The 23803-nt window shown below is 41.4% G+C and overlaps 1 protein-coding gene across 5 annotated transcripts in view; it reads left to right on the plus strand.

Annotated features, from left to right (window-relative positions):
• The first annotated feature begins 351 nt into the window (after positions 1–351).
• CENPJ (centromere protein J) overlaps positions 352–23803 on the plus strand; it is a 40642-nt gene continuing 17190 nt past the window's right edge. The window contains exons 1-10 of one of the 5 annotated variants that reach the window (XM_061133876.1): positions 352–715; positions 4881–5390; positions 5898–6021; positions 9508–9810; positions 11751–11862; positions 12620–12722; positions 12849–14484; positions 16363–16495; positions 19584–19749; positions 21914–22156. In XM_061133876.1, coding sequence (XP_060989859.1) covers positions 4947–5390; positions 5898–6021; positions 9508–9810; positions 11751–11862; positions 12620–12722; positions 12849–14484; positions 16363–16495; positions 19584–19749; positions 21914–22156 — 3264 coding nt within the window. In that variant the 5' untranslated portion in view covers positions 352–715; positions 4881–4946. Of the gene's footprint in view, positions 716–4880; positions 5391–5897; positions 6022–9507; positions 9811–11750; positions 11863–12619; positions 12723–12848; positions 14485–16362; positions 16496–19583; positions 19750–21913; positions 22157–23803 lie in introns of those variants that run through there. The other 4 variants (XM_061133878.1, XM_061133877.1, XM_061133879.1 and 1 more) reach the window with 4 other exon arrangements.

A 23803-nucleotide genomic window follows, 5' to 3' on the forward strand; every position in this document is an offset into this window, starting at 1 on the left:
ACAACAACAAAAAAAAAATTTCGATCTTTGCACGCCAGTGTTCAAAATAACATAGTTTTAACACTTACTGCGCACACGGCCAATTACGCATTAAGCAGCAAAGACAAGCGATAAAGACAAGCAGTGAATTCATCACAAGGTTGTCTTTGCCATGAAATAGTGTGGCCGACTGCCCTCCCTTCCTTTACTCGGTCCCGCCTGGCAAAGACAACAAAAAACAAAGAAATCTTGGCTTTTTTGACAACATTTGATCCTCCACCGATCAGATCACCCACAGACGCGTGTTTCCAGGGACGAGAAGACTCACTTCTCGCGAGAGCGCCAGCGACGTTTTCCAAGGCCAAGGTGGGTGGGGCGGCGGTCGGACCCGGAAATGCTCTGCGGCAGCCATCTCCCCGCTGCTTAGCCGCCCACTACTCCGACCCCGAACCCCTGCCCGGGCGGAAGGTGCCTGGCCGCGAGCGCCCACTAACGGGTGTCTTTCGGGCTTCTCTGGGAGTTGTAGTTTGCTTGTGTCCGACGGCGCGCTCGCGCAAGCGCAGAGGGGCCGAAGGAACTACACTGTCCAGGAGCCTTTGCGTCCGCGGGCGGAGCGGCGGCGGCAGTGGCGGGTGGTTTGTAAGTGCAGCAGCACCTTCTCCGGCTCTGGCTTGAGAGGCCTGAGGGGCGCGGGCCTGTGAGCTGGACTTCTTGTGGGGAGGAACTTAAGGAGCTGGTTAGTTTGCCGTCCTGAATCCGAGCGGGCCGGCGGCGCGCGGAGGGACCGGCTCGGCCCGTTGGGGGCGCGCCAGTCGGCGCGGAGGGGCGGTGCGGGGTGCCCTTTTCCGAGGTTATTCAAAGCTGTGGGTTTGAAAGATTTGCTGTGGGTCGGTGGGTTTCAATAACGTGTTCTTTGGGAGACCGGAAATTCACCTCCCTAAGTAATCAGTTGGTTTTCAAGACCTGAGGGTGGGTTTGAATTGTTTGCATCTACATTTTCTGCCTCGCGTTGCAGATAATTTAACTCCTCCCCCGGTGCTTTAAAGAATGCTTGTGTGGCAGTTTTTGGTGGTATTAAGGCTGTCCGTTTGTTTCAAACAGATTTTGATAATAGGAAAATCCGAGTTCACATGCTGATAATCCTTCTAGGCATTTTACTGAGTATGCTCCCTTTACCAAGGCCTTAGTATCAATAATAAATAACAGGTTATGGGAAAAAAACAGGATTTCTATGCATCATGCTGACAGTAAATATACTTTCAGGATCATAGTAATGAAATTGAAATGAAGCAGTGAAAAGCAGTTTCTTTTATAGGTGGAGGAAAGATGTGTTACCCAAAGTGGGGTCCACCTGCTCACTGCTCAAAGCCAATAAAGAGGCAAGTTTTGTGGAAAGACAGGACTTTCCCTACCCGCTTCCATTAGTTGGATGGAGGCATCTAGGTGGAGAAACAGCACAGTCAGTTCTGACAGACATCTTGAAATTCGTCATGACGGTCCTCTGATTGGAGTCATCTTGATTGTTTTAAGTACAGTTAATCTTCAGTTTCAGAGTCAATTTGTTCACATTTTGTCAAGGCCAGGTCTCAGAATTGTAGCAGCTGTGTCATGGCTAGTGTCTGGTTGGTCATCATGGAGTTAACTTCTTCCACCTGGTGGGAGTTTTTTAGTCTCTCTAAGACAGCTCACCCGAGTGGCTCGCAATATGCAATATTATCACTATCCCATGACAAGGAACTACAGGGCCTTGATTTTGCTTAATGACTTAAGTTGTTACTGTTTTGTCCTGTTCGCTTTTCTTTGCTTCTGCTTTTCCTTACTTCTCTGATTGAACTTATTCTTTGGCCGAAGTTTTTCCACAGAGAAAAGGCAAACTGAGGACTGCGGGGCAAGGACTACAGGGCCCTGTTCTGTTTCAGATGCAGACATCTGAGTACTGCATCACAATGGTGATGCCCCTTGTCAGTGCATCTAGACAAGTCTCGGAGGGAAAATGCACTTGTCAGTCTGGGAGGAACATTTTCTACTTTTTTTTTTTAATGAAATTTGAGTATAGTTAATTTACAGTGTTGTGTTTCAAGTGAATAGAAAAGTGATTCAGTTATATATACATACATATTCTTTTTCAGGTTGTTTTCCTTTCTAGGTTATTACAAGATAGTGTAGTTCCCTGTGCTATACTGTAGATCCTTGTTTACCTGTTTTATATGTAGTCGTGTGTTTCTGTTAATCCTCAGTTCAGTTGCTCAGTCGTGTCCGACTCTTTGTGACCCCATGGACTGCAGCACGCCAGGCCTCCTTGTCCATCACCAACTCCCAGAGTATACTCAAACTCATGTCCATTGAGTCAATGAGGCCATCTAACCTTCTCATCCCCTTTTCCTCCCACCTTCAATCTTTCCCAGCATCGGGGTCTTTTCAGATGAGTCAGTTGGCCAAAGTATTGGAGTTTCAGCTCTAGCACCAGTCCTTCCAATGAATATTCAGGACTGATTTCCTTTAGGAATGGACCTGTTGGATCTCTTTGCTGTCCAAGGGACTCTCAAGAGTCTCTCCAACGCCACAGTTCAGAAACATCAATTCTTTGGCACTCAGCTTTCTTTATAGTCCAACTCTCACATCCATACGTGACTACTGGAAAAACCATAGCTTTGACTAGACGTACCTTTGTTGGTGCTCAGCATTCAGAAAACTAAGACCATGGCATCTGGTCACATCACCTCATGGGAAATAGATGGGGAGACAGTGGAAACAGTGTCAGACTTTTATTTTTTTGGGCTCTAAAATCACTGCAGCTGGTGACTGCAGCCATGAAATTAAAAGATGCTTACTCCTTGGAAGGAAAGTTATGACCAACCTAGGTAGCATATTAAAAAGCAGAGACATTACTTTGCCAACAAAGGTCTGTCTGGTCAAGGCTATGGTTTTTCCAGTGGTCATGAATGGATGTGAGAGTTGGACTGTGAAGAAAGCTGAGTACCGAAAAATTGATGCTTTTGAACTGTGGTGTTGGAGAAGGCTCTTGAGAGTCCCTTGGACTGCAAGGAGATCCAACCAGTCCATCTTGAAGGAGATCTGTCCTGGGTTTTCATTGGAAAGACTGATGCTGAAGCTGAAACTCCAGTACTTTGGCCACCTCATGCGAAGAGTTGACTCATTGGAAAAGACCCTGATGCTGGGAGGGATTGGGGGCAGGAGGAGAAGGGGACGACAGAGGATGAGATGGCTGGATGACATCACTGACTCGATGGGCATGAGTTTGAGTAAACTCCGGGAGTTGGTGATGGACAGGGAGGCCTGGCGTGCTGCAATTCATGGGGTCGCAAGAGTCGGACATGACTGAGCAACTGAACTGACCTTTGTTGGCAAAGTAGTGTCTTTGCTTTTATGCTGTCTAGGTTGGTCATAACTTTTCTTCCAAGGAGCAAGCGTCTTTCAGTTTCATGGCTGCAGTCACCATCTGCAGTGATTTTGGAGCGCCCCCCCCCCCCCCCCCAAATAAAGTCTGTCACTGTTTCCACTGTTTCCCCATCTATTTGCTGTGAAGTGATGGGACCAGATGCCATGATCTTAGTTTTCTGAATGTTGAGCTTTAAGCCAACTTTTTCACTCCTCTTTCACTTTCATCAAGAGGCTCTTTAGTTCCGTTAAACCTAAACTAATTTATTCTCTCCCCATCTGCTTTGGTAATCATAAGTGTTTTCTATGTCTGTCTGTTTCTGTTTTGTAAATAAGTTCATTGGTATCATTTTTTTAATGTTCAGATATAAATGATATCATTTACTCTGAATCCATCTATGTTGCTGCAAATGGCATTATTCCATGCTTTTTTTATGACTGAGTAATATTCAATTGTATATATAGACCACATCTGTATCCATTCATCTGTCAATGGACATTTAAGTTGCTTCCATGTCTTGGCTGTTGTGAATGGTGCTGCTGTGAACATTGGGGTGCATGTATCTTTTCGAACTAGTTTTCTCTGAATATATGCCCAGGAGTAGGATTGCTGGATCATATGGTAACGCTTTTGTTAGTTTCTGTAAGGAACCTCCATTCTATTCTCCATAATTGCTGCAGCAATTTACATTCCCACCAACAGTGTAGGGTGGTTCACTTGGTAGATTATGAACACAAAAACAAAATGCCACTAATAATGAGAGGAATGCCAAAGTAGTGATGTCAGAGACCTCTAGGGATACAGATAAGAGACTGCCTCAGGGAGTTTTAGGAAGAGGAGGAAGGGACAACAGGAGATGGTGGCAGATAAAGCCTTGGGGTGGTGGTGACTTGTTCTGGAACTAGGAGGAACACTGCTTTCCTGGTTGGGTGAAGAAGCAGTATTGGACTACAGTCAGAATCATTGAAAGTGGTTAAAGTGGGTAGTAGTGGATATAGATAGTGACTTGTTTTTCTTTTGGTAATCAAATAACTTAGACGAGCTTTAACTCCCTTAGGTTTTTGTTGTTGTTGTGTTGTGCTCATCGTGTCTGACTCTTTGTGGCTCCATGGACTCTGGCTTCTCTGTCCATGGAATTTCCCAGGCAAATACTGGAGTGGGTTGCCATTTCCTCCTCCAGGGGATCTTCCAGGGATTGTACCCAAGTCTCTTGCAAAGGCAGATTCTTTACCACTGCACCACCAGGGAATCCTGCTTCCTTAGTTTTAGGTCTTTTGATTGATCATCACTTGTGTAAATTGATCCATAACTGATTGAATCAGAGGGAACTTTGATTTTTGATCTCCTCAGTGTGGATTTTTTAAGGACATTTAAAAAAATATGTAACTAATGCCTTGATTGCTTTGCTAAAGTCTTTTATGTAAGAAATACTCAGTAGATTTTTGTGCTAGGTTGAGGTTTGGGTAGAATAGCTTATTTGTTTTCTGTCTTCTTTCTGCAGGTGTTGGAAATTAATAACTGTTCCATCTTTTACATTATTTAAATATAGTACTGTCATTGGACCAAAATGTTTCTGATGCCAGCCTCTTCAGAGTTAAACAGTGGGCAGAACTTCTTAACCCAGTGGATGGCGAATCCTTCTCGGGCTGGGGTCATATTAAATCGTGGATGTCCTATTTTAGAAGCAGAGGAAGAGAAGCCAGCAAATGTGAACTTTTCTACCAGCTTTCCTGTTAAAGCCACACAATTTTCAAATAGTTTCAGCTTTATAAGGGAAGAAGATTCACTTCATGAAGAACAGAAATTGGAGCCTAACAGCCCGTACAAGTTACAGTCAGATAAATCTGAACCACAGAGAGTCTTTCCTTTAACTAAAGAGGGGCCACAGATAGTGGCACGTCAGGATGCTCCTGGACAATGGGAAGATAGCAAAAATGAGTTTATTGCAGATCTTTTAAGTGAATTCAAAGAAGTGCCTTATAAAGACCCACTTGTTAAAAAGCTTGAACAGGTAAAACGGGGTTTGACTTGATATGTATGTGTATGATTGCACAGTTATTTCAGGTTTCTGTTTACAATGAAAAGTCATCTGTTCCAGGTCTTTGTTTATCTTTTACTCATAATATCATACTTTGCCTTTTGTTTGAGGTGAAACATTAAAACATGATTAATACATAAGATACAAATACAGCACTTAAAATAACAGTATCTTCCTACCTCATTTTGTAAAAACTGATTTAGAAATGAATGATCAAATGTTAGTTGATTATAAATGGACTGATACAGATCCTACTTTAAGAATCAAAGGATTCGTGTGATTTTTTTTTTTTTTTTTTGTCTGTCTTAGTTGAGAGTTCGGAGTTTTGGTGGCAGATTAAGTTACTTAGGGATCCCTCTTTGGAACTCTTTATTAGGGAAGATACGAGAAGGGAGCTTGGAGGGATTAAGATTAATGTTAAGGAGCAGAGGTCCATAAAGAAATAGTCATTTTAATCAAGTTAATTGTATGTCTAAAAAGCTGAAAGAAGAGCAACAGAAGAAGCAGGAGCAGCTGAAGAAGCGGCAGCTCGAGCAGCTGCAGAGGCTCATGGGTGAGCAGGAGGAGCTACTCGCCTTGGTGTCTGGGCAGCAGACACTCCCAGGTATTATTTACTGTGAGGCCTTTGGTCAGTACAGTAGTAGGCAGTTATATACATTTCCTGTCTTTAGTTATTTGACAGGTTATTTCTACCATTTCTCTGTCATGTTGCCAACTCCAATTTCAAGCCAGCCAGACAACTATGGAACGGTAGTGGTGTAATATAATACAGATGAGGGATCTGTGCCATTCTGGAGCATGTGTGCCCTACTTAAAGGCATTCACATTTATTTATAAAATAAAATTTTTTAAAAAGACCCAACGGAATAAAAGATGCGGAGCTGAATTTGACCTAGGGCTACTGAGGTACAACCCCTGCCTGGTGAATGAGAAACTGATCAGGGTCATAAAAGTGTGTACGTGTAGAAGCCATTCTGCTCCGCTAACAAGCCGTACCAGAAATACTTTCTGGGGTAGTACTGGACAGCTTTTCTGTTGAATGCTAGATCAGTTAATAGAAAGCATGATGTACTTATGGGGACGAGCAAGCAGTTGAAAAGTGGTCTGGAGCAGTAGTTTTGAAAGTTTTTTGACCAGGGTTGTATAGTAACAAAAACATTTAAAATCATGACTCATAATTTCAGAGAAATTTCATGAATCAGTTCTTACTCACATGCCTGGCAGGTAGCAAGGGCATTTCAAAATGGATTGTGTCCCATGGTTTGAAAAACAGTGGTCAGGGGCAGTGTGCTTGCTTCTTGGTGCTGCCTTTTAAGAGACATGCTTTACTGATTGAGTGGAGCACCAGTTCTGTTGAGAGGCTGTCCTGGACGTAGAGAATACAAAGAAGAAAGACCTTGGTAGGTGTGCATGCAGATGTGGCTGGATGGTATCTTGGGCGTGGTGGTAGCACTGGTGATAAGGAAGGCAGCAAATGAAGAATGGCTCAGGGAATTTGGATGTTTATCTTAGACAATATAGAGAATATGGTGTATATCTGGAAATAATTGAGTGGTTCAGGGTTCTTTTATGGAGGACAGAAAAATAAGAATCATGATCACTTACATAATAGCCTGTGATAGTTTCCTGGGTAGAAATAGCACATGGTAGAGCAAAAGGGAAGCAGATTTTAAAGTTACTAATGTGAGAACTACCTCACATTATGTAACAGTTGTTTTAGGGCAGCTCTCAACATTTTTTGGTTTCAGGACCCCATAACACTCTTAAATTATTGAGGACTCCAAGAAGTTTGTATTATTATATGGGCTATAGCTATTGATATTTACTGTGTTAGAGATTAAAACTAGGAAATTTAAAAACTAATTTCTTTAAAATAATTATGTGCTATAAATAACACTTTTTAACCAAAAAACATTTTCTAAAAAATAATTGAGAAGAATGGCATTGTTCAGTGTTTTTGAAAATCTCTTAACTTTTGGCTTATAGAATTCAGCTGATTCTCATATCTACTTTAGCCTCCCATCTCTTCATTTATGTTGTTTTGGTTGATGTATGTGAAAAAAATCCAGCCTCACAAGGACATGTGATTGGAAAAAGGAGAAAGCTTTTTCAAATAACGTGGTTATTTCTTTGGTATTCCACTGAACTTAACCAGTGGTCAGTTCTTAGCTGTTATTCACAGTATGGAATCAATCATATGTGCTCTATTACATTAAAATACATTAAAGTATCTTGACATTTTGAATGGACTTTTCATCATCCATGCTTTGGTAAAATCATGCATTGGTTATTTGGAAAATAATAGTTCTCTGAGTTAGGTAGGTTCTAAAAATATTGATGTATTTCATTATAAAGTATAAAAATTTATATGTATTAATGCTCCAATGGATATCATCATAAAAGTCTTGAAATATAAAGCTTTCAAGCTCATGGTGATGGACGTATTTTCCAACATTCTGATTTTTACTTGAAAGTTCATACTTTATCATTGGCAACAAATACTGTCAGTTTCCTTGAAATGTCTGGCTCAGTTGTTTCATTTTTGAGAAAATATTCTGCCAATTACTGTGGTTTAAATCATCATAGTTCGTCATTCTTTCAAGTAGAAATAATCCCTGAAAGATCAATTAGTTAAGCTTATGGCTGAAAAAATTTCACAGCCCATGGCTTAGTTTACAGCAGAAGTGATTTATGCATACTTCACATTTTGTCCTATAAAATACTCAGAAGACATGAACTCAAGAGTTAATATTAAGCTAAAAAATGAATAACTTTCCTGCTTGCTTTGTCTGGAACATTCTTCAGTAAAGCTGTTGTTAGTATTTGAGCTGAGAGTGTGGTGGTGAGCACAGTAGGTACTGCTGTCCTGCTTTTGAGTGAGGTCCCCAGGAAGCTCCCTGATAGTGCGTGTGATCAGGGTGCATGTCACCACAGTGAAACGGCAGATACTGTCTCAGTAGTTCTGAAGATAGCTTGGACGTTGGTGGATGCCCTGACAGAGTCTTGGAGACTGGGAGTGTACAGACCACACTTTGAGGACTGCTGCTTTGGGATTTTGCTCTTCTGTCAGAGATGTTTTTAGGCTGAAGTGGGATGACCATTAGTCAAAAATATTTAGATGGGAGAATATTGTTATTAAAGAAGGCAGGTTGAATCTGATATTCAGTGAGGACCTACCTGACTTCCAGTTTTATTTGTGGGCTAGGGGTGAAGCAGAGGGTATAAGACATAGGTGGCATGCCTCTTTTATGAAGTACTTCCCACTATGTCTTATTTTTTTGGCCATGCCACATGGCTGGTGGGTCCCAAGTTCCTGGACCAGAGATTGAACCTGCACCTCCTGCAGTGGAAACACAGAGTCATAACCACTGAACTGTCTGGGAGGTACCCCCCCCCCCATTGTATCTTTAATTCTAAGTTTAATTGAAACAATCTGGGAAAACAGGAGTAGTAAATTGCAAGGGGCTGGTACAGCAGGTAGGATGGCTAGTATTGCCATTTATTCTCTAAGAATTGTATCTTTGAGATACACGGAAAGGGAATCTTCTGTCTGTTTATTGGATACAGAACAGGTGAAAAGTATTACAGGAAATTTAGGGATTAAAGAAAAGTACAAAACAAAATCACCCATCATTCTACCACCTGAGGTCACCAGCATCTTAATGGGAACATAAAGGAAAAATGCTTTCATGTGTTGTAACACAGAGCAGTTATTGATTGTGAAGGAACAGTTCAGATTATTTGTAACTGTCTGCACTGGTGCTCTGCATTTAACTGTTTGTCACAGGGCTTAGAGTTGACAGCTTTAGGCAGTGCTCACAGATGGAGGGTGAACGGTGCCTTCCACAGTTAGGCAGGCTGCAGTTCTGGCGTGTGAACACTGCACATGAGTTGTGGTGTAAATGCACTTTCAATCAAAAGCATGCAAATGTCACTTCGGACTCTTAAAATTTCATGATTTTGTTAAACAGAGTTTTCTAATAATGAGGAAAAAAGTACTTTTCTCACTTTGGAGAAAACATAGGTGCCATTAACAGAACAGAAAATATTATAGAAAGTCATCAGTTTTGTTGATTTTCTTAATTGTAAGGTTTAACTCCACTGCCTGATGACCAGAGCCAGAAAAAGTACAAACCTCTGGGAAATTCAACCACTGTAGAGAAAACCACGCCCTTCTTGCCATCATATATCTACCAGAATCAAAGCCAAGAAAAAAAACACCCTTCTAACATTTTATCCAGTGAACAAAATGACTTCTCTAGAACTGCTCATCAGGATTTTGTTTTAACTTCAAGAAGTGGTGCTTCTCCCAGTGTGTTTTATGAGGCAGAGTGTCAGGAAGCACTTGTAGAAAAAAATGATTTGAAGGAAGAAAACGATAACTCTTCTAAAGGTGAGTTACTTATTTTTCTATCCTCTATAGTTAATGGACAGTGTCACCTAGTTGTTCTAAGACAAGGAAAGTCCTGCATTTTTTTCCTCCTATTTGTGTCTTTTTTTGTCCTCCTAAATATTTGTGTATTTATTTACTTGGCTGCACTGGGTCTTAGTTGCAGCATGTGAACACTTAGTTGTAGCATGTGGGATCTAATTCCATGATCAGGTTTGAACCCAGACTTCCTGCATTGTGAGTGCAGAGTCTTAGCCACCGGACCACCAGGGAAGTCCATGCTACGTCTTTAAATGAGAGATCCTAACTTCTGTATAGCCACTGAGCCTGGTTTGGACACAGAATTTGTGACTTTCCAGGAACAAGTTGCAGGATGACTCTTGCTGACTTCAGACCTTGCTGTGGTAGCATCAGGTCTTCAGAAAGGGAGGCAGTGATTTCTGCATGGATCATTTTTCTCGAGAGCTTAGGAAAAGTTAGAAATCGATTTAAAAAGTGTGTGTGTTGGTGGTGGGGAATAGGATAGAAGATGTGACATGTGAACAATAGATTAGTGATGGGACTTACTACTTGTAAGAGAAATCCCTCCAACCCCGACACCCTTACTGTATCTCTGTGTTCTCAGCACCCGCCATGCTCCTGCCAGAGCACTGGCTCTTAGTGTCTGCTCATTCCAAACTCACTGAGTGCTCAAGGCATTTCTAGTGTAAAGTCCTGTTTCTGTGCTCACTCCCTGGCCTTTTGTTTCTTTCCATATTTTGTAATCATAGAGTGAGTATTGTGTAATAAATTATGTTCTTTTCCCACTCAATGTGGAAAGTGCTCATGGCACTTTCTGTAGCCTTCATAACCATAATTTTAATGTTATCATTATGCAGATCATCAAATAATATGTCTTTATTTCATGTTCTTTATAGTAGGATTGAATCATTTCCAGTATTTTAAATTTTAATTTGCTTTTCAACTTTAATGGTGTTTTTATGTATATGTTCTTTAGAGTCAGATACAGAAAAACACAAATGATACGACAAAAAGTCTTTATTCAATACTTAGTATTGGGCACCTTTTGTGGATAATATCTTATTCCTAGTTTAGAGTAATTTCTTGGTATAAGAAATTTTCCTTATTTTTTATACAGTACATTCCCTTAACCTTTTCATCTTTATTTGGTGGCACTGTGCAGCATGTGAAACTTCCCTAACCAGGGATCAAACCCTTGCCCCTTGCAGTGGAAGCATGGAGTCTTAACCACTGGACTAGCAGGGAAGTCCCATTAACCTTTTATTTTGGCAAATTTCAAACATCCAGAAAAGTTGAAAGACCGCTGCAGTGGTTACTAGTGTACCCACCACCTAGATGCAGCAATTGATATTTTTCCACATTAACTTTGTCTATCTATATTTGTATGTTGTAGATATCTGTATCTATACTTAAATTTATTTGTTTATATCTGCACATATTGATAGTTTGCTCAGTCATTTCATCTCAAATTATATGGAGACATTATTTTATATAATTTCAAATATCTGGAAAAAATTAGGACATTCTTCTATATAACCACATTGCTATTAATATTTTTGTATCCAGGGACCTTAATTATGGAAATGCAATTTAGAATGCTCCCTGTGATCCCAAAATTGCCTCTTTAAGGTGTTTTTTAAAAGTAGGATCCAGTCAAGTTATTGTATTACATTCAGTTGCTACAATTCTTTGAGTCTTTTATAACTTAGAAAATTTCTCCCCCTTAACGTTAACTTTTTGAAGGATGTTGTGTTTTAATTAGGGTTTTATACTTTTCTTTATCATATTAAATTGAGTGTTTTAAAATCTTTGGTATACATTGTTTAATTTTTTTTTAGCATAGTAACTTGTAAAATTCTCACATTTTAAGACTTTCGTCTGCTTTTTTTATTGAACTAAATTGCTCCTAATTTTTATTCTAGGAGAAGGTATCTTACCATGTTTGGAGAAAATGACGGAACAGATTCAGGAAGGGAACGATACGAACTTAAAAAAAATTGGTGATTCCTCAGAAGTGGTTAATATTGAAGAAAGGTATCATTTGCGTTGAAAGGAATTTAATATGAGTCATTATTATTGGTACTTTCTTTGAAAGATCCATAGTTTTATTGTTTTTGCTTGGACGTGCTTTTAAGTATAGGATTGAAGATCTATCTTATTCCATATTGTCAGCAAAGAGGTTGGGAAGATAATCAGTTAAAGTAGCCTTGACATTGTATTGGGAGAATCTAGCAGTTTTTTCATCTAAGGGAAATACCTGGATAAAACTAATATTCTCAAATAGGTAAATCCTGTTTTGGAGAAGAGAAAGATCATATATTGGAGTTGCACATCTGGTATCACTTATAAATAATAATTGAGTGTGGTTATAGAATTTTATATCAAAGATAAAATATCAATAGTGAGGTCGTTTATTATTTTCTTAAATATTTTAGTATATGTTATGGAATGCTAAATGACTTATTAATATTGTTAAGGATCTCAAAGAATATTTATTTAATGACCTATTCTTGGAAACATATCTTAATTATATAATGAATATGTTACTTTAAAAGTTAATCTGAGGTCAGTAGGTGGACTTCAGAGGGGCTTTTTCAAATCACATGTAGAGACATGTATTTCTGTATTTTGGGAGATGGAGTGGAATTGTAGCTTTTAATAGATTCTCAAATGGAATTTGTAATGTTGGAAAAGGTTAGTTCTCAGTCAGAGTTGTCTATCAGCCACATTAAGTGTAAAGTATTCACCACACTATGATTTATATGTTACATAATTTTATTTTTATGATTAGGCCTATTAAAGCTGCTATTAGAGAAAGAAAACAAACTTTTGAAGACTACTTAGAGGAACAGATTCGGTTGGAAGAACTAGAACTGCAACAAAAACAGCTAAAGGTTAGCATTTCTACTATTTTGATCCAGTTATCTAAGGCTTTAGAGATTTGTTTATAATTTGCTTAAAAAATAGCTTTGAGATTATTTGGATATACCAGAATTAATTCAAATATTCTTTTATTTTAGGAAGCAGAAGGATCTTTGCTTATCAAAGCAAAACCAAAACAACCATTCTTAAAACGAGGAGAAGGTTTAGCCAGATTTACTAATGCTAAATCTAAGTTTCAGAAGGGGAGAGAAAGTAACCTAGTCACCACTCAAAGCATTTCAGAGGACCAGCCTGTGTTTAAATCAGATAAACAACAATTCCAGCGGAAAACTGCTCTTATAAATAAAGAAATCTGTACAGAGAACCTTCCTGTTAAAAAGAACAGTAGAGTCAGAACCAAGTATGGTTCGCTCACACTCAGTCAGAAGCCAAAAGTGCTTAAGAGTAATAGTAGGAAAAGTCTCTCTCCATCAGGATTGAAAATGCCAGCCGGGAAGAAATGTGATGGGCAATTCAGAAAGCAGATGAGTTTAGGAAAAAAAGTGCAATCTAATAATAAAGAAAATGTACCTGAGTGTACAAAACCTTGCGATGTTGGTTGCACAATCTGGAATAAGGCACGCAGTAAAGACAGACTTCCCATTTCCACAGGACTCATCAGCTGTATGGCTTCTCAGAGCCCAGCAAGTGAAACTTGGAAAGGGTCAGAATCTTCTCTTGATGTTTCTCTTCGGAAAAAGTTAGAGAATTGGGAACAAGAAAAGGAAAAGGAAAATTTGGAATTAGATGAATTTTTGTTTTTAGAACAAGCTGCTGATGAAATATCATTTTCTAGTAACTCCTCATTTGTACTGAAGATCTTAGAGAGGGACCGGCAGAACTGCAGAGGTCGCCGGCTGTCTTCTACCCCTGTCAAAGGTGTGCGGGAAGAGAAGACAGCAACACTGGGTTCTTTTAGTCAGCATAACCAAAACGAGGATCCGGACCATGCCCAGTGTGGAAGCAAGGCTGAGTGCGAGGTTGCTCCCAGACAACTTGATTCAGTGTTCTCACCGGGAGGATTGTGGGCGCCGTCCTGTGAAGTCAGGAGGAGAGTGTTCCAAACGAACCCTCCTGAAAGGCAGACCAGGTGGAGTGCAGGCGATGGTGAAGGTGTTACAGACAGTGATCATAGCACCGATTTGGAGGAACGGCTTGACGTCACTATAAAGCCGTCATCTGAGGGTAAGGAAAGGAGTTCCAGCAGCAGAGAAGATAGTCCACAAGTCTGTGATGGTAAGGGACCTTTTCGGGACATCACGACTCAAGAGGAAGAGAAAAGGAGAGATGTTGATTTAGATTTGTCTGATAAGGATTATAGCAGTGATGATTCTCTCATAATAGAAAGCTTGAAAAATAAAGTTTCTGATTCCTCCAGAAGACACTCATCTATAAGTGTGAATAAAATTGACTTTGATGATGAAAGAACTTGGACTGACCTTGAAGATAATTCATTTAAACATGATGGTGTTCTTGGGAATGAAGCCATTTATGGGACTCCCCAGACAACCTGCCCTAACAAGAGTGAAATGTGTGTACTGGACAAAATGATAAAAAGGAAGGTCGTGCCAGTCAAGAAGGGAGAAGACTTGGGCAAATCCAGTAGGGACCCAAGCCCTCCTCCTACCTCAGATCTGATGATAGAATTCTTTCCTTCTCTGAAATCGAAGTCAAAGTCACACTCACGCTCGAGAAATGATCCCAAGTTAAACACAAGTCAAGACCACCCACCTGGTATGTCAGTATTGTAATGAAATGTTGTAAGTTTAAATTTATTTTATCAGTATGTTGTCAGAATGTTTCTTAAAATCTTAATCTTTCTAGATGCTCAGTAGATACCTAGTAGGTGTTTGTTAAGGTTTGATTTCTTTTGTGAGCCTAAATAATGTAATAGTCACACACACACACACGCACACACGCGTGCGCGCACAGTAGTATAAGATTTGGAAGAATTGTGATTGCAGACTTTTTCAAATTTTAACCTGTGTCTTATTGCCAAGGCTCTAAAATTAATTACTATAAGGTGAGATAACACTTAAGTTTCTTTAATAACCAAGGGCTATTGGGCTTCCCTCATAGCTCAGTCGGTAAAGAATCTGCCTGCAGTGCAGGAGACCAGGGTTCGATTCCTGGGTCGGGAAGATCCCCTGGAGAAGGAGCCTGGCAGGCTACAGTCCATGGGGTCGCAAGAGTTGGATAAGACTTAGCGACTAAACCACCACCACCAACCAAGGAATACCCAACTTGTGGTTGGTGTTGCTGTGTTACCTTCACTTGTGCACACCAGTTTAAATCAGTTTTTTTAATGGTCTCATGCATTAACTTGCTAAATATAATGAAGAAGAAATAGAGTAAAATCTGAGTTTCCTCTCTTCCCCAGCCCCAGACCTGGGCGCCTAGAGACACCAACTTCCCCATTTCATTTGTGTATTGTACCAAGATTCCATGCATATGAAAGTGTATATGTGAATGTGTATATAATTTACCTTTCTACACAAATGTAAACACACTTTGTATATACTGCTCTGCCCCTTGCTTGTAATACATTTTGAAGCTTGTGCTAATATACATCTGTCTCATTCCATTTCATGGCTGTAAAGTATTTAGTTGATGGGATGGAATTTCTAAACTTATATCAAAAACAGTTTTCCATTCTTTTATGTATATTATAAACTTGGATGTCTAGCAAAGCATGGGTGCTTTAAAATATAAGCTATTTTTTAAAAATAGTATTTTTTGCTGGAAGGTTGGAAGCTTAAAGTATAGAAGCAAAAGTGTTTATAACTAAACCATCCTAAGGTAACTGTGATCTACTTCTTTACATTCATTTTTCCTATGTATTTTTAATATGGTAGAGACATATAATTGCCCTTATCCTTTTTGACCAGATGTATGCAGTGCTTTGGCCATATCATTAAAACTGTGTACTTTTAAAATGGTTGCAGAGAATTATATTAATGTGGCATCATTTTATTACAGTAGTTTCATGTTGAACATTTCAGTTGTTTTTCACTATTAGAAATAACACTGCAATGCACACTTTTGTGTAGAATGACTTGTATGATTTTATAAGTTCCTTCTTTAACTAGATTTTTAGAAGTGGGTTAGAGGGGAGATACATGTATTTTTAGTCTTGTGATATAAATTAAGGTTATTTTCCAAATGGGTGGTTGAAGGGCAAAAGTATAGGCTATTTTGTTAAGTAGCAAATTTGATGTGGAAAAGGTCTTAATTTGTATTTCTTTTATTGGTGGGGGATAAACTTTGATTTTGGTGTTGATTAGTGCTTTAGATCTCCTATGAATGCTTGTTCATGTTCTTAAGCTGTTTTATGTATATTTGTTCAAAAATTTGAGTGATTTTTAAAATATGTAGTGTTAATTTGTCATCAGATTGTTTTTTGAGGTAGAATGATTTGATTCTTCAAGTTTAGATTGCCCCATCTGCAAAGTTAGGCCATTGTAAATTTTTTTGTCTTTTAGAAGTATTGTTCCTAATGCTTTTTAATAATACAGGTATTGAGAATATTTAGGGCCCTTAGTGTAATAGCTAGCTAGTGTTTTGCTGCTGAAAGCTTTTTGTGAAGTTCAGTATTGGTGGCTTATCTTCTAGGTGGCAATGCTCGATCTCAAATTTTGAGAGAGAAAATTACTGAATTGGAAACGGAAATAGAAAAATTTAAAGCTGAGAACGCATCTTTAGCTAAACTTCGCATTGAACGAGAAAGTGCCTTGGAAAAACTCAGGTAAGTGGGGGAAATGTACAGTGATCCAGTTACATCGTTAAGATTATATCTAAACTATTTGAAACAATTCCTGTTAATCTAGCTAGAGCAGGAAGTGAAATACATTCCACAAAAGAATTTAATAAATTTAGATAAAATGACCTATTGTGGTCAAAGATGTGTTAAAAGGGGAATTCTCTTAGTGATGCGGTCATAAACTGAAGTTTGACAAGCAGTTTGGAGCTGTGGGTTCAAGTGCCACCTTGGCCAGTGTACTACGTTCTAGGGCTGCTGTGACACAGTGCACACAAACTGGGTGGCTTAAAACAACACATTTATTTTCTCACATTTCTGGAGACTGAAAGCCTGAAGTTGGGCGTCAGCAGAGCTGTGCTTTCTCTTCTGTCTTCTCTTGGTTTCTAGTGATCTTTGGCCTTCCTTGGGTTGCAGCTGAACATGGGGTTGTTTCTGCCTCTGGGTTATTGAAAATAGTGCTGAGGAGCCACCACGCTGTTCCACAGGGGCCGCACTAGTTATGTCATGTATATTTTACCAGTTTGTGTCATGTTCACCATGCTGTTCCACAGCGGCCACACCAGTTATATCGTGTTCATCTGCACGAGCCAGCTGAGCCAGCTCTGCATCCTGGGAATCAGTCGTGGTGTGTTAATGCCTTTACTGTGCTGTTGAATTTGGTTTGCTAGGTTTTTTTTGAGGAGTTTTACACCCTTATTCATCTGGGACATTAGCCTTTAGTTTTCTTTCCTTGTGTTTTTGTCTGCCTTTGGTATGAGAGTGAAAACTAGCTTCACAGAATGAGTTTGGAAGTGTCCCTTCTTTTTAAAGATTGGTATTAATCCTTCTTTGAGTATTTAGTAGGACTCACCTGTGAAGCCACCTGTCCTGGGCTTTCCTTTTGTGGGAAGTTTTTGATGACTGATTCAGTCCTCTTATTTGTTATTGGTCTGTTCAGGCTTTCTCTTCCTTCTGGGTCCAGTTTTGGTAGTTTGTATGTTTCTAGGAATTTGTCATTTCTTCTGAGTTATCTAGTGTTTTGGAATATAATTGTTCACATGTGGTCCTTTTTATTTCTGAGGTATTTGTTAAGGCCTGTATTTCTCTTTTTTTCTTAGTCTGACTAGAGGTTTGTGTGTCTCCCCTAATGCGTGTGTCATTCATTCAGTCACATCACATAAGTCCTATAGGCTTTCTTCACTCCTTTTCATTCTTTTCCCTTTTTCCCCCCTCTGACTGGGTATCTTCAAGTCACCAGCCTGTGCGGTCACAGATTTTTTTCTTCTGCTTGAGTCTGCTGTTGAAGTTCTCTGTTGCATTTGTCCTTCATTTCTTTTATTCTCCAGCTCTAGAATTTCTTCTTTCTTTTTTAATAATTTCTGTTTGTTCTCGTTTTGTTTCACATGCTGTTTCTCTGATTTCATTGAGTTGTTTATCTGTGCTCTCTTGTAGCTTGCTGAGCTTCATAAAACAATTACTTTGTGTTCTTTGTCAGGTGGTTTGTAGATCTCCATTTCTTTGGGCTGGTTACTGAAGCTTTATTAACAGTTTCCTTTGGTGGTCTCATGTTTGCCTGATTCTTACTGATCTGTGTAAACTTGTGTGGATGTCCTTGTATTTGAAGAAACAACACCTGCTCCTGTCTCTAGAGGCTGTTTCTGGCAGGTAAAGACCTGTCCTGCTGGACTCCTGGACTGATGGGTGCCTCCAGGATCACGGTGGGATTGTAGCTGGCTCATTGTGCTGGATCCACGGTGAAGGGGTTCGCCATTTGATAGGCCTGTCACCAGGGTTGCAGTCGGCTGTGGTTCCTGCCACATCCCCAGTGGACAGAACTCCTTGGACCGCAGTCAGGCAGGGCTGAAACTACATCATGGGCTGCCTCCTGTACCACTGCTGGGTCTGTAATGGGAGGTGTGTTTCCAGAGGTCAGCACAGGTGTGGTTCCTGCTAGGTTCCTGAGCATCTTCTCAGTGGGTCCCCGGTCCGGCAGGACTGCCTCCATACTCAGAGTAGGGCTGGAGCTGGGTCACCAGGTTGTGTCAGGATCTGTGGGCAGGACCAGGGTCCGTGGGTCTGCTTCCAGGGGCAGGGGTGGGCATGGCTCCTCCTGCCTCCTTTGGCAGTGGGGCTGTGTGCAGTGCAGTCAGGTAGCCATTTAGTAGGTCTGCATGGACCTGCCTTCTCAAAGTGCTGTCCTTGATCTCAGGCTTCACCAGGGTTTCTCAGTTACCTCCCAGGGTCCTTGAGTTCCCACAGAAGCCTTGAGTTCCCACTTTTGTCTGTGGATGGTGGTCAGATTGTCGTTTGTGTGGGAGCATGCGAGCCGGGACCCCTTATTCCACAGTCCTGCTGTCGTTGCTCCGTGTGCTCTCAGCTCAGCATCCAGAAAGACGCCCCAGACCAGTGTGCTGCTGTGCTCAACACCAGAGTCCTCACCGTGGTCCCAGAGACCATGACCGTTATTAGTCCCCCCAGCCCCACCATGTTTTTGACATTCTCTCCTACTGTTCTGTCTCTTTAGCCACACTGGCCTCCTGTCTGTTCTTTGAACACGAGTCACGTTCGTACCCCGGGGCTTTTGCACATGCGGTTTCCTTTTCGGGAATACTCTGTCCAGATATCTTCATGACCGATCTCTTCCGGTCCCTCAGATTTCACTTCACATACTGTCTCAGCAAGATGATTCCATCCATAATTTCAGTCCCCTGACCTCCATATTTTCTAACCCCATTCCTTGCTTTATTCTTAACATTTCCAGTGTTCCATATATTTTACTTGTTTATCTTTATTGTCCTCTGTTGCTCCCACTAGAATGTAAGAAGCTTTGTAGGACTAAGGATTTTATTTTTTTTCACTGTGTTTTCTCCAGTTCCTAGCATAGTGCCTGAGTCATAGTAGGTTCCCAGAGAGTGCTTGCTGAGAGGGGCTTTACTGAGTTGATTGTTATTTCACTACTGTTGATTGAAGGTGGAGTCACCAAAACCAGCAGCTCCTCCATTCCAGGCTGTCATTGGGGCTTCATTTTGTGCCACATGTGGATGACGATATCAAGGTGGTCTCCTTAGATGATAATGTGGTTTGTTCCTTTTAGGAAAGAAACTGCTGACTTTGAACAACAGAAAGCCAAAGAATTGGCTCGAATAGAGGAGTTTAAAAAGGAAGAAATGAGGAAGTTACAAAAGGAACGCAAAGTTTTTGAAAAGTACTCTACAGTTGCAAGAACTTTTCCAGATAAAAAGGAACGTGAAGAAATACAAGTATGTCAGTTATTTATATTCATAAGTTAGTAAAGATGGCAGTCTTGTAAGAATTTTAGAATTATTTGGGTCAAAGAGAAATTGGGTATCAACGTATTAATCATCCATTGACTCAGCAGATAATCTGAGATACCAGGAACACCTTCTGTAGTCACAGCTTTTCATTTTAATTTTTATTAAATTTTTTACTCTTTGGCTATGCCATGGGGATCTTAGTTCCCCAACCAGGGCTCGAACCCTTGCCCCCTCCATCTTAACCACTGGACCTCCAGAGAAGTACTGTACTCTTGACTTGTGAAGAGTAAAATATGTCAGTTCTTTTCTTACTAAAGACTTCCCCAGAAAAGACTACGATAATGACATGGATAAATTCAAAACATTGATTTTGAATTCCTTTTAACTTTACTGAGGAATTATTGAAATATATAGCTATGTGTTTAGAAGTATACTGTGTGATGATTTGATGCACATTTACATTGTGGAATAATTACCAAGGTCAAGTTATCTCTGAGTGAGTGGGTGTGGAGGATGCAGAAGATCTGCTCTGAGCAACTGTCAGGTGCACAGCGCAACCTTGGTAACCAGTCACTGAGCTGTACCGAAGCCCCTCAGAACTTACACTCTTCTTACAGCTCAAAGTTCATGTCCTTTGACCTCCCTTGCTCCATTTCCCCTCCCTCCAGCTCTCGGAAACCAGCATTCAGCTCTTGGAAGTCAGCTTTTCCCCCCTAAAATTCTACATGTAAGTGATACCATATAATATTTGTCTGCTGCTGCTAAGTCACGTCAGTCGTGTCTGACTCTGTGCGACCCCACAGATGGCAGCCCACAAGGCTCCCCCGTCCCTGGGATTCTCCAGGCAAGAACAATGGAGTGAGTTGCCATTTCCTTCTCCAGTGCATGAAAGTGAAAAGTGAAAGTAAAGTCGCTCAGTCGTATCTGACTCTTAGTGACCCCATGGACTGCAGCTTACCAGGCTCCTCCATCCATGGGATTTTCCAGGCAAGAGTACTGGAGTGGGTCACCAGTGCCTCTCTGATAGTATTTGTCTCTGTTTGGCTTATTTGGCTTTGAATTCTTAAATTATTTAGATTTATGAGTTGCCATTTTAGTAGAATAGTTCATTACCCACATGATAACAGTGGTTGCCAGTTAGAAATTGCTCATTTGTTAGTTGCACGCCACTGTTTTATAAATAGGAAGTTCAGGGAGGTAATGACTTTACTTCATGTATTTTCATGGCACAGAACTGGGATATGAGCCTTGACCTCACTCAGGCCCTGAGTCTGTCTGTCTGACGTCGAATCCTGGGAAGGGCCTTGACCTCACCTGGGTCCAGCCTCTGTCTCTCTCTGAAGTCACACCTGGGAAGGGCCCCTGAGTCCTGTTCCTCCCCCTGTTGCCTGTGCTGCTCTGTTGACTGCTGTGAGGCTGTGAGAGGCTGGGTGGGCATCCAGGCCCACACGTGTTCATGAGGTGGTGGACCTCCTCACTCACACCTCAGTCGGAGTGAGCTTGTGGGTGGTAGCGATGCTTTCTTGATTCTAAGCTTCCCTCCGCTCTCAGTCATTCCCTGTAATTTGTACCCACATGGGTGCAGGTGGCTGATTTCTGTTTGTACAGTTGCAAGTAGCTTCCTCAGACATCTCCAGGAGTTTCTTGAAACAAGTCATTTTCTCAGACCCAGTTCTCAGGAATTTCAGATAGACCCAGTTTTAGTCTCAGGAATTTCAGATAGACCCAGTTTCAGGGCTGGGAGTTCTGACTTCATTTATTCCCTTTGCCACTGCTCTTCCTTCAGTTAGTCATGGATTCCTGTTACTGTTTTCTTCACCAGATAACCCCACTCGTCTCTTTCGATTTCAGTTAATATCTTAGTTTAGACCTCGATTACCTCATGGCTCCTATGTGGTGTCTGACGCACCACCCCCCCCCCCACCAACTCCTGGAATTTTGTTGATGGTATGAGGTGAGACTCCAGCTTGAACCCCATTCCTTTTCCTGAGGAACCCGATGTTTCTGAAATGTGATTTGCTAAGTCTTCCCTTTTCTGCTCTTTGTGCTGGGCTAGCGATCCTGGTATGTTGATGTGTTGTCTCTTCTGTTGCATTGTTTTAATTCTAGTAATGGTGTTTTTTTGTTTTTTTGTTTTTTTTTTGGAAAGGCTTTGAAGCGGCAGGTGTCTGATTTACAGGAAGATCTGAAAAGAAAGGAAGCAAAGTGGTCCAGTACACAAGGCCGTCTTAGAAGCCAGATAGAAATGTTGGTCAGAGAGAACACAGACCTCCGGGAGGAAATAAAAGTGATGGAAAGGTTCCGACTGGATGCCTGGAAGAAGGCAGAAGCCACAGAGAGCAGCACCAGGATGGGTCAGTGTGTGACCGCCTCAAAGAAAGATGGGTTCTTGGTAGGTTTTGTCACCTTATCTCTGTTGTCGTTTAGTCGGCTAAGTTGTGTCCGACTCTGCGCGATCCCATGGACTGTAGCCTGCCAGGCTCCTCTGTCCGTGGGATTCTCCGAACAAGAATACTGGAGTGGGTGGCCATTTCCTCCTTCAGGGGATCTTCCTGACCCAGGGATCAAACTGCGTCTCCTGTGTTACAGGCAGATTCTTTCCCACTGAGCCACCAGAGAAGCCTCTGTCACCCTGGGGAGATGCTGAATATTTGGGGAGTTGGATTCATAGAAAGATATGGAGGGTGGGTGCCAGGGCCGGGGGAGGGGAGGAGCTGCTGTTTCCTGAGTACAGACTCAGTTTTGCAAGGTAAGAGCTCTGGAGATGGTGGGGCGACTGCACAGCGGTGTGAACGTACTTAAACAATGAACTGATTTGAGAAGTTTGAGATGGTAGTTCTATGTGTATTTCACCACAGTTAAATTCTTCTTTTGTGCATTGTAAAGATTTCAAACTCGTTTTTATGATTTTTTAAAACCACTGTACCATGAAGGAAGTCCCACTTTTAATCTTTTTTTTTTTTTAAACTTTTTGTTTATTTATTTATGGCTATGCTGGGTCTTTGTTGCTGTGCACGGGCTTTCTCCAGTTGCAGGGAGTGGGGGTTCCTCTAGTTGTGTGGGCTGACTGCAGCGGCTTTTCTTGTGGCACACGGGCTCGGGGCGTGCAGGCCCAGCAGCCTGCGTGCTCAGTGGCTGTGGCTCACGGGCTCAGTTGCTCTGTGGCATGTGAAGTCTTCCCAGACCAGAGGTCGAACCTGTTTTCCCTTGCATTGGCACATGGATTCTTAACCACTGGGCCATCAGGGACGTCCCTCATTTTGATAATTCTTATAGAGGAATTATAACACAGTAGGCAGGTAATTTCAGTTAAAACAGGGTAAGTAAATTTTCTGCAGAGATCCTCTTTTTTTGGTGCATATGATCCTTTTGAATCAACTGTTTGTTTTTTAACTCATCTATATTCATGGCTATGATGTGCAGACACTGAGGCACTGGGGATCAAGCAGTGAACAAAACAGACTTCTTGTCCTCTTGAAACTTGTATTCCAGTGGTGGAAGAAAGATGAGTGTTGGACATGGTGTGTGAGGTTGTGATGAGGACTGAGGAGAAAAAGCAAGGAGGTGGGATCCCTGTTGGGGGAGCGTGTTGGAGTTTTCTGTCCAGCATCTGGGGAAAGCCCTCCTGAGAAAGCGAGGTTTGAACAACGGCCAGGAGAGGGTGCAGTGAGCCAGGATAAGACGGTTTGGGAGTCCGAGGCCAGAGGAGCCCTATGGTTGGTGTGGCTGGAGCAGAGTCCATCCTGGGGAGCAGAGCAGAGTTTGAAATTGGAGATGGGCTACGAGTGGCCGGTGCAGCTTTCCTTAGGCCTTAATCACTTCCCAGAACACTGCCTTTTCTTCTGAGATCTCGAACTTTCAGAAGGATGCATGGGAGGGGCGGCCCCCCTGCTGCAGACATGAGAGTGGACTGAGGCGGGCTGCCGGCACCACCTGAGCATTGGGGGACTGCGGCCTTAGACAGAGACTAGTGGCTGAGGCTGCGGAGCAGTTGGGGAGGGTGGAGATGTGGGTGGGATTTAGTGATAAACTGGGTGTG

The sequence above is a fragment of the Dama dama genome, chromosome 30 (genome assembly GCF_033118175.1).
Source record: "Dama dama isolate Ldn47 chromosome 30, ASM3311817v1, whole genome shotgun sequence".
Lineage (NCBI taxonomy): Eukaryota > Metazoa > Chordata > Mammalia > Artiodactyla > Cervidae > Dama > Dama dama.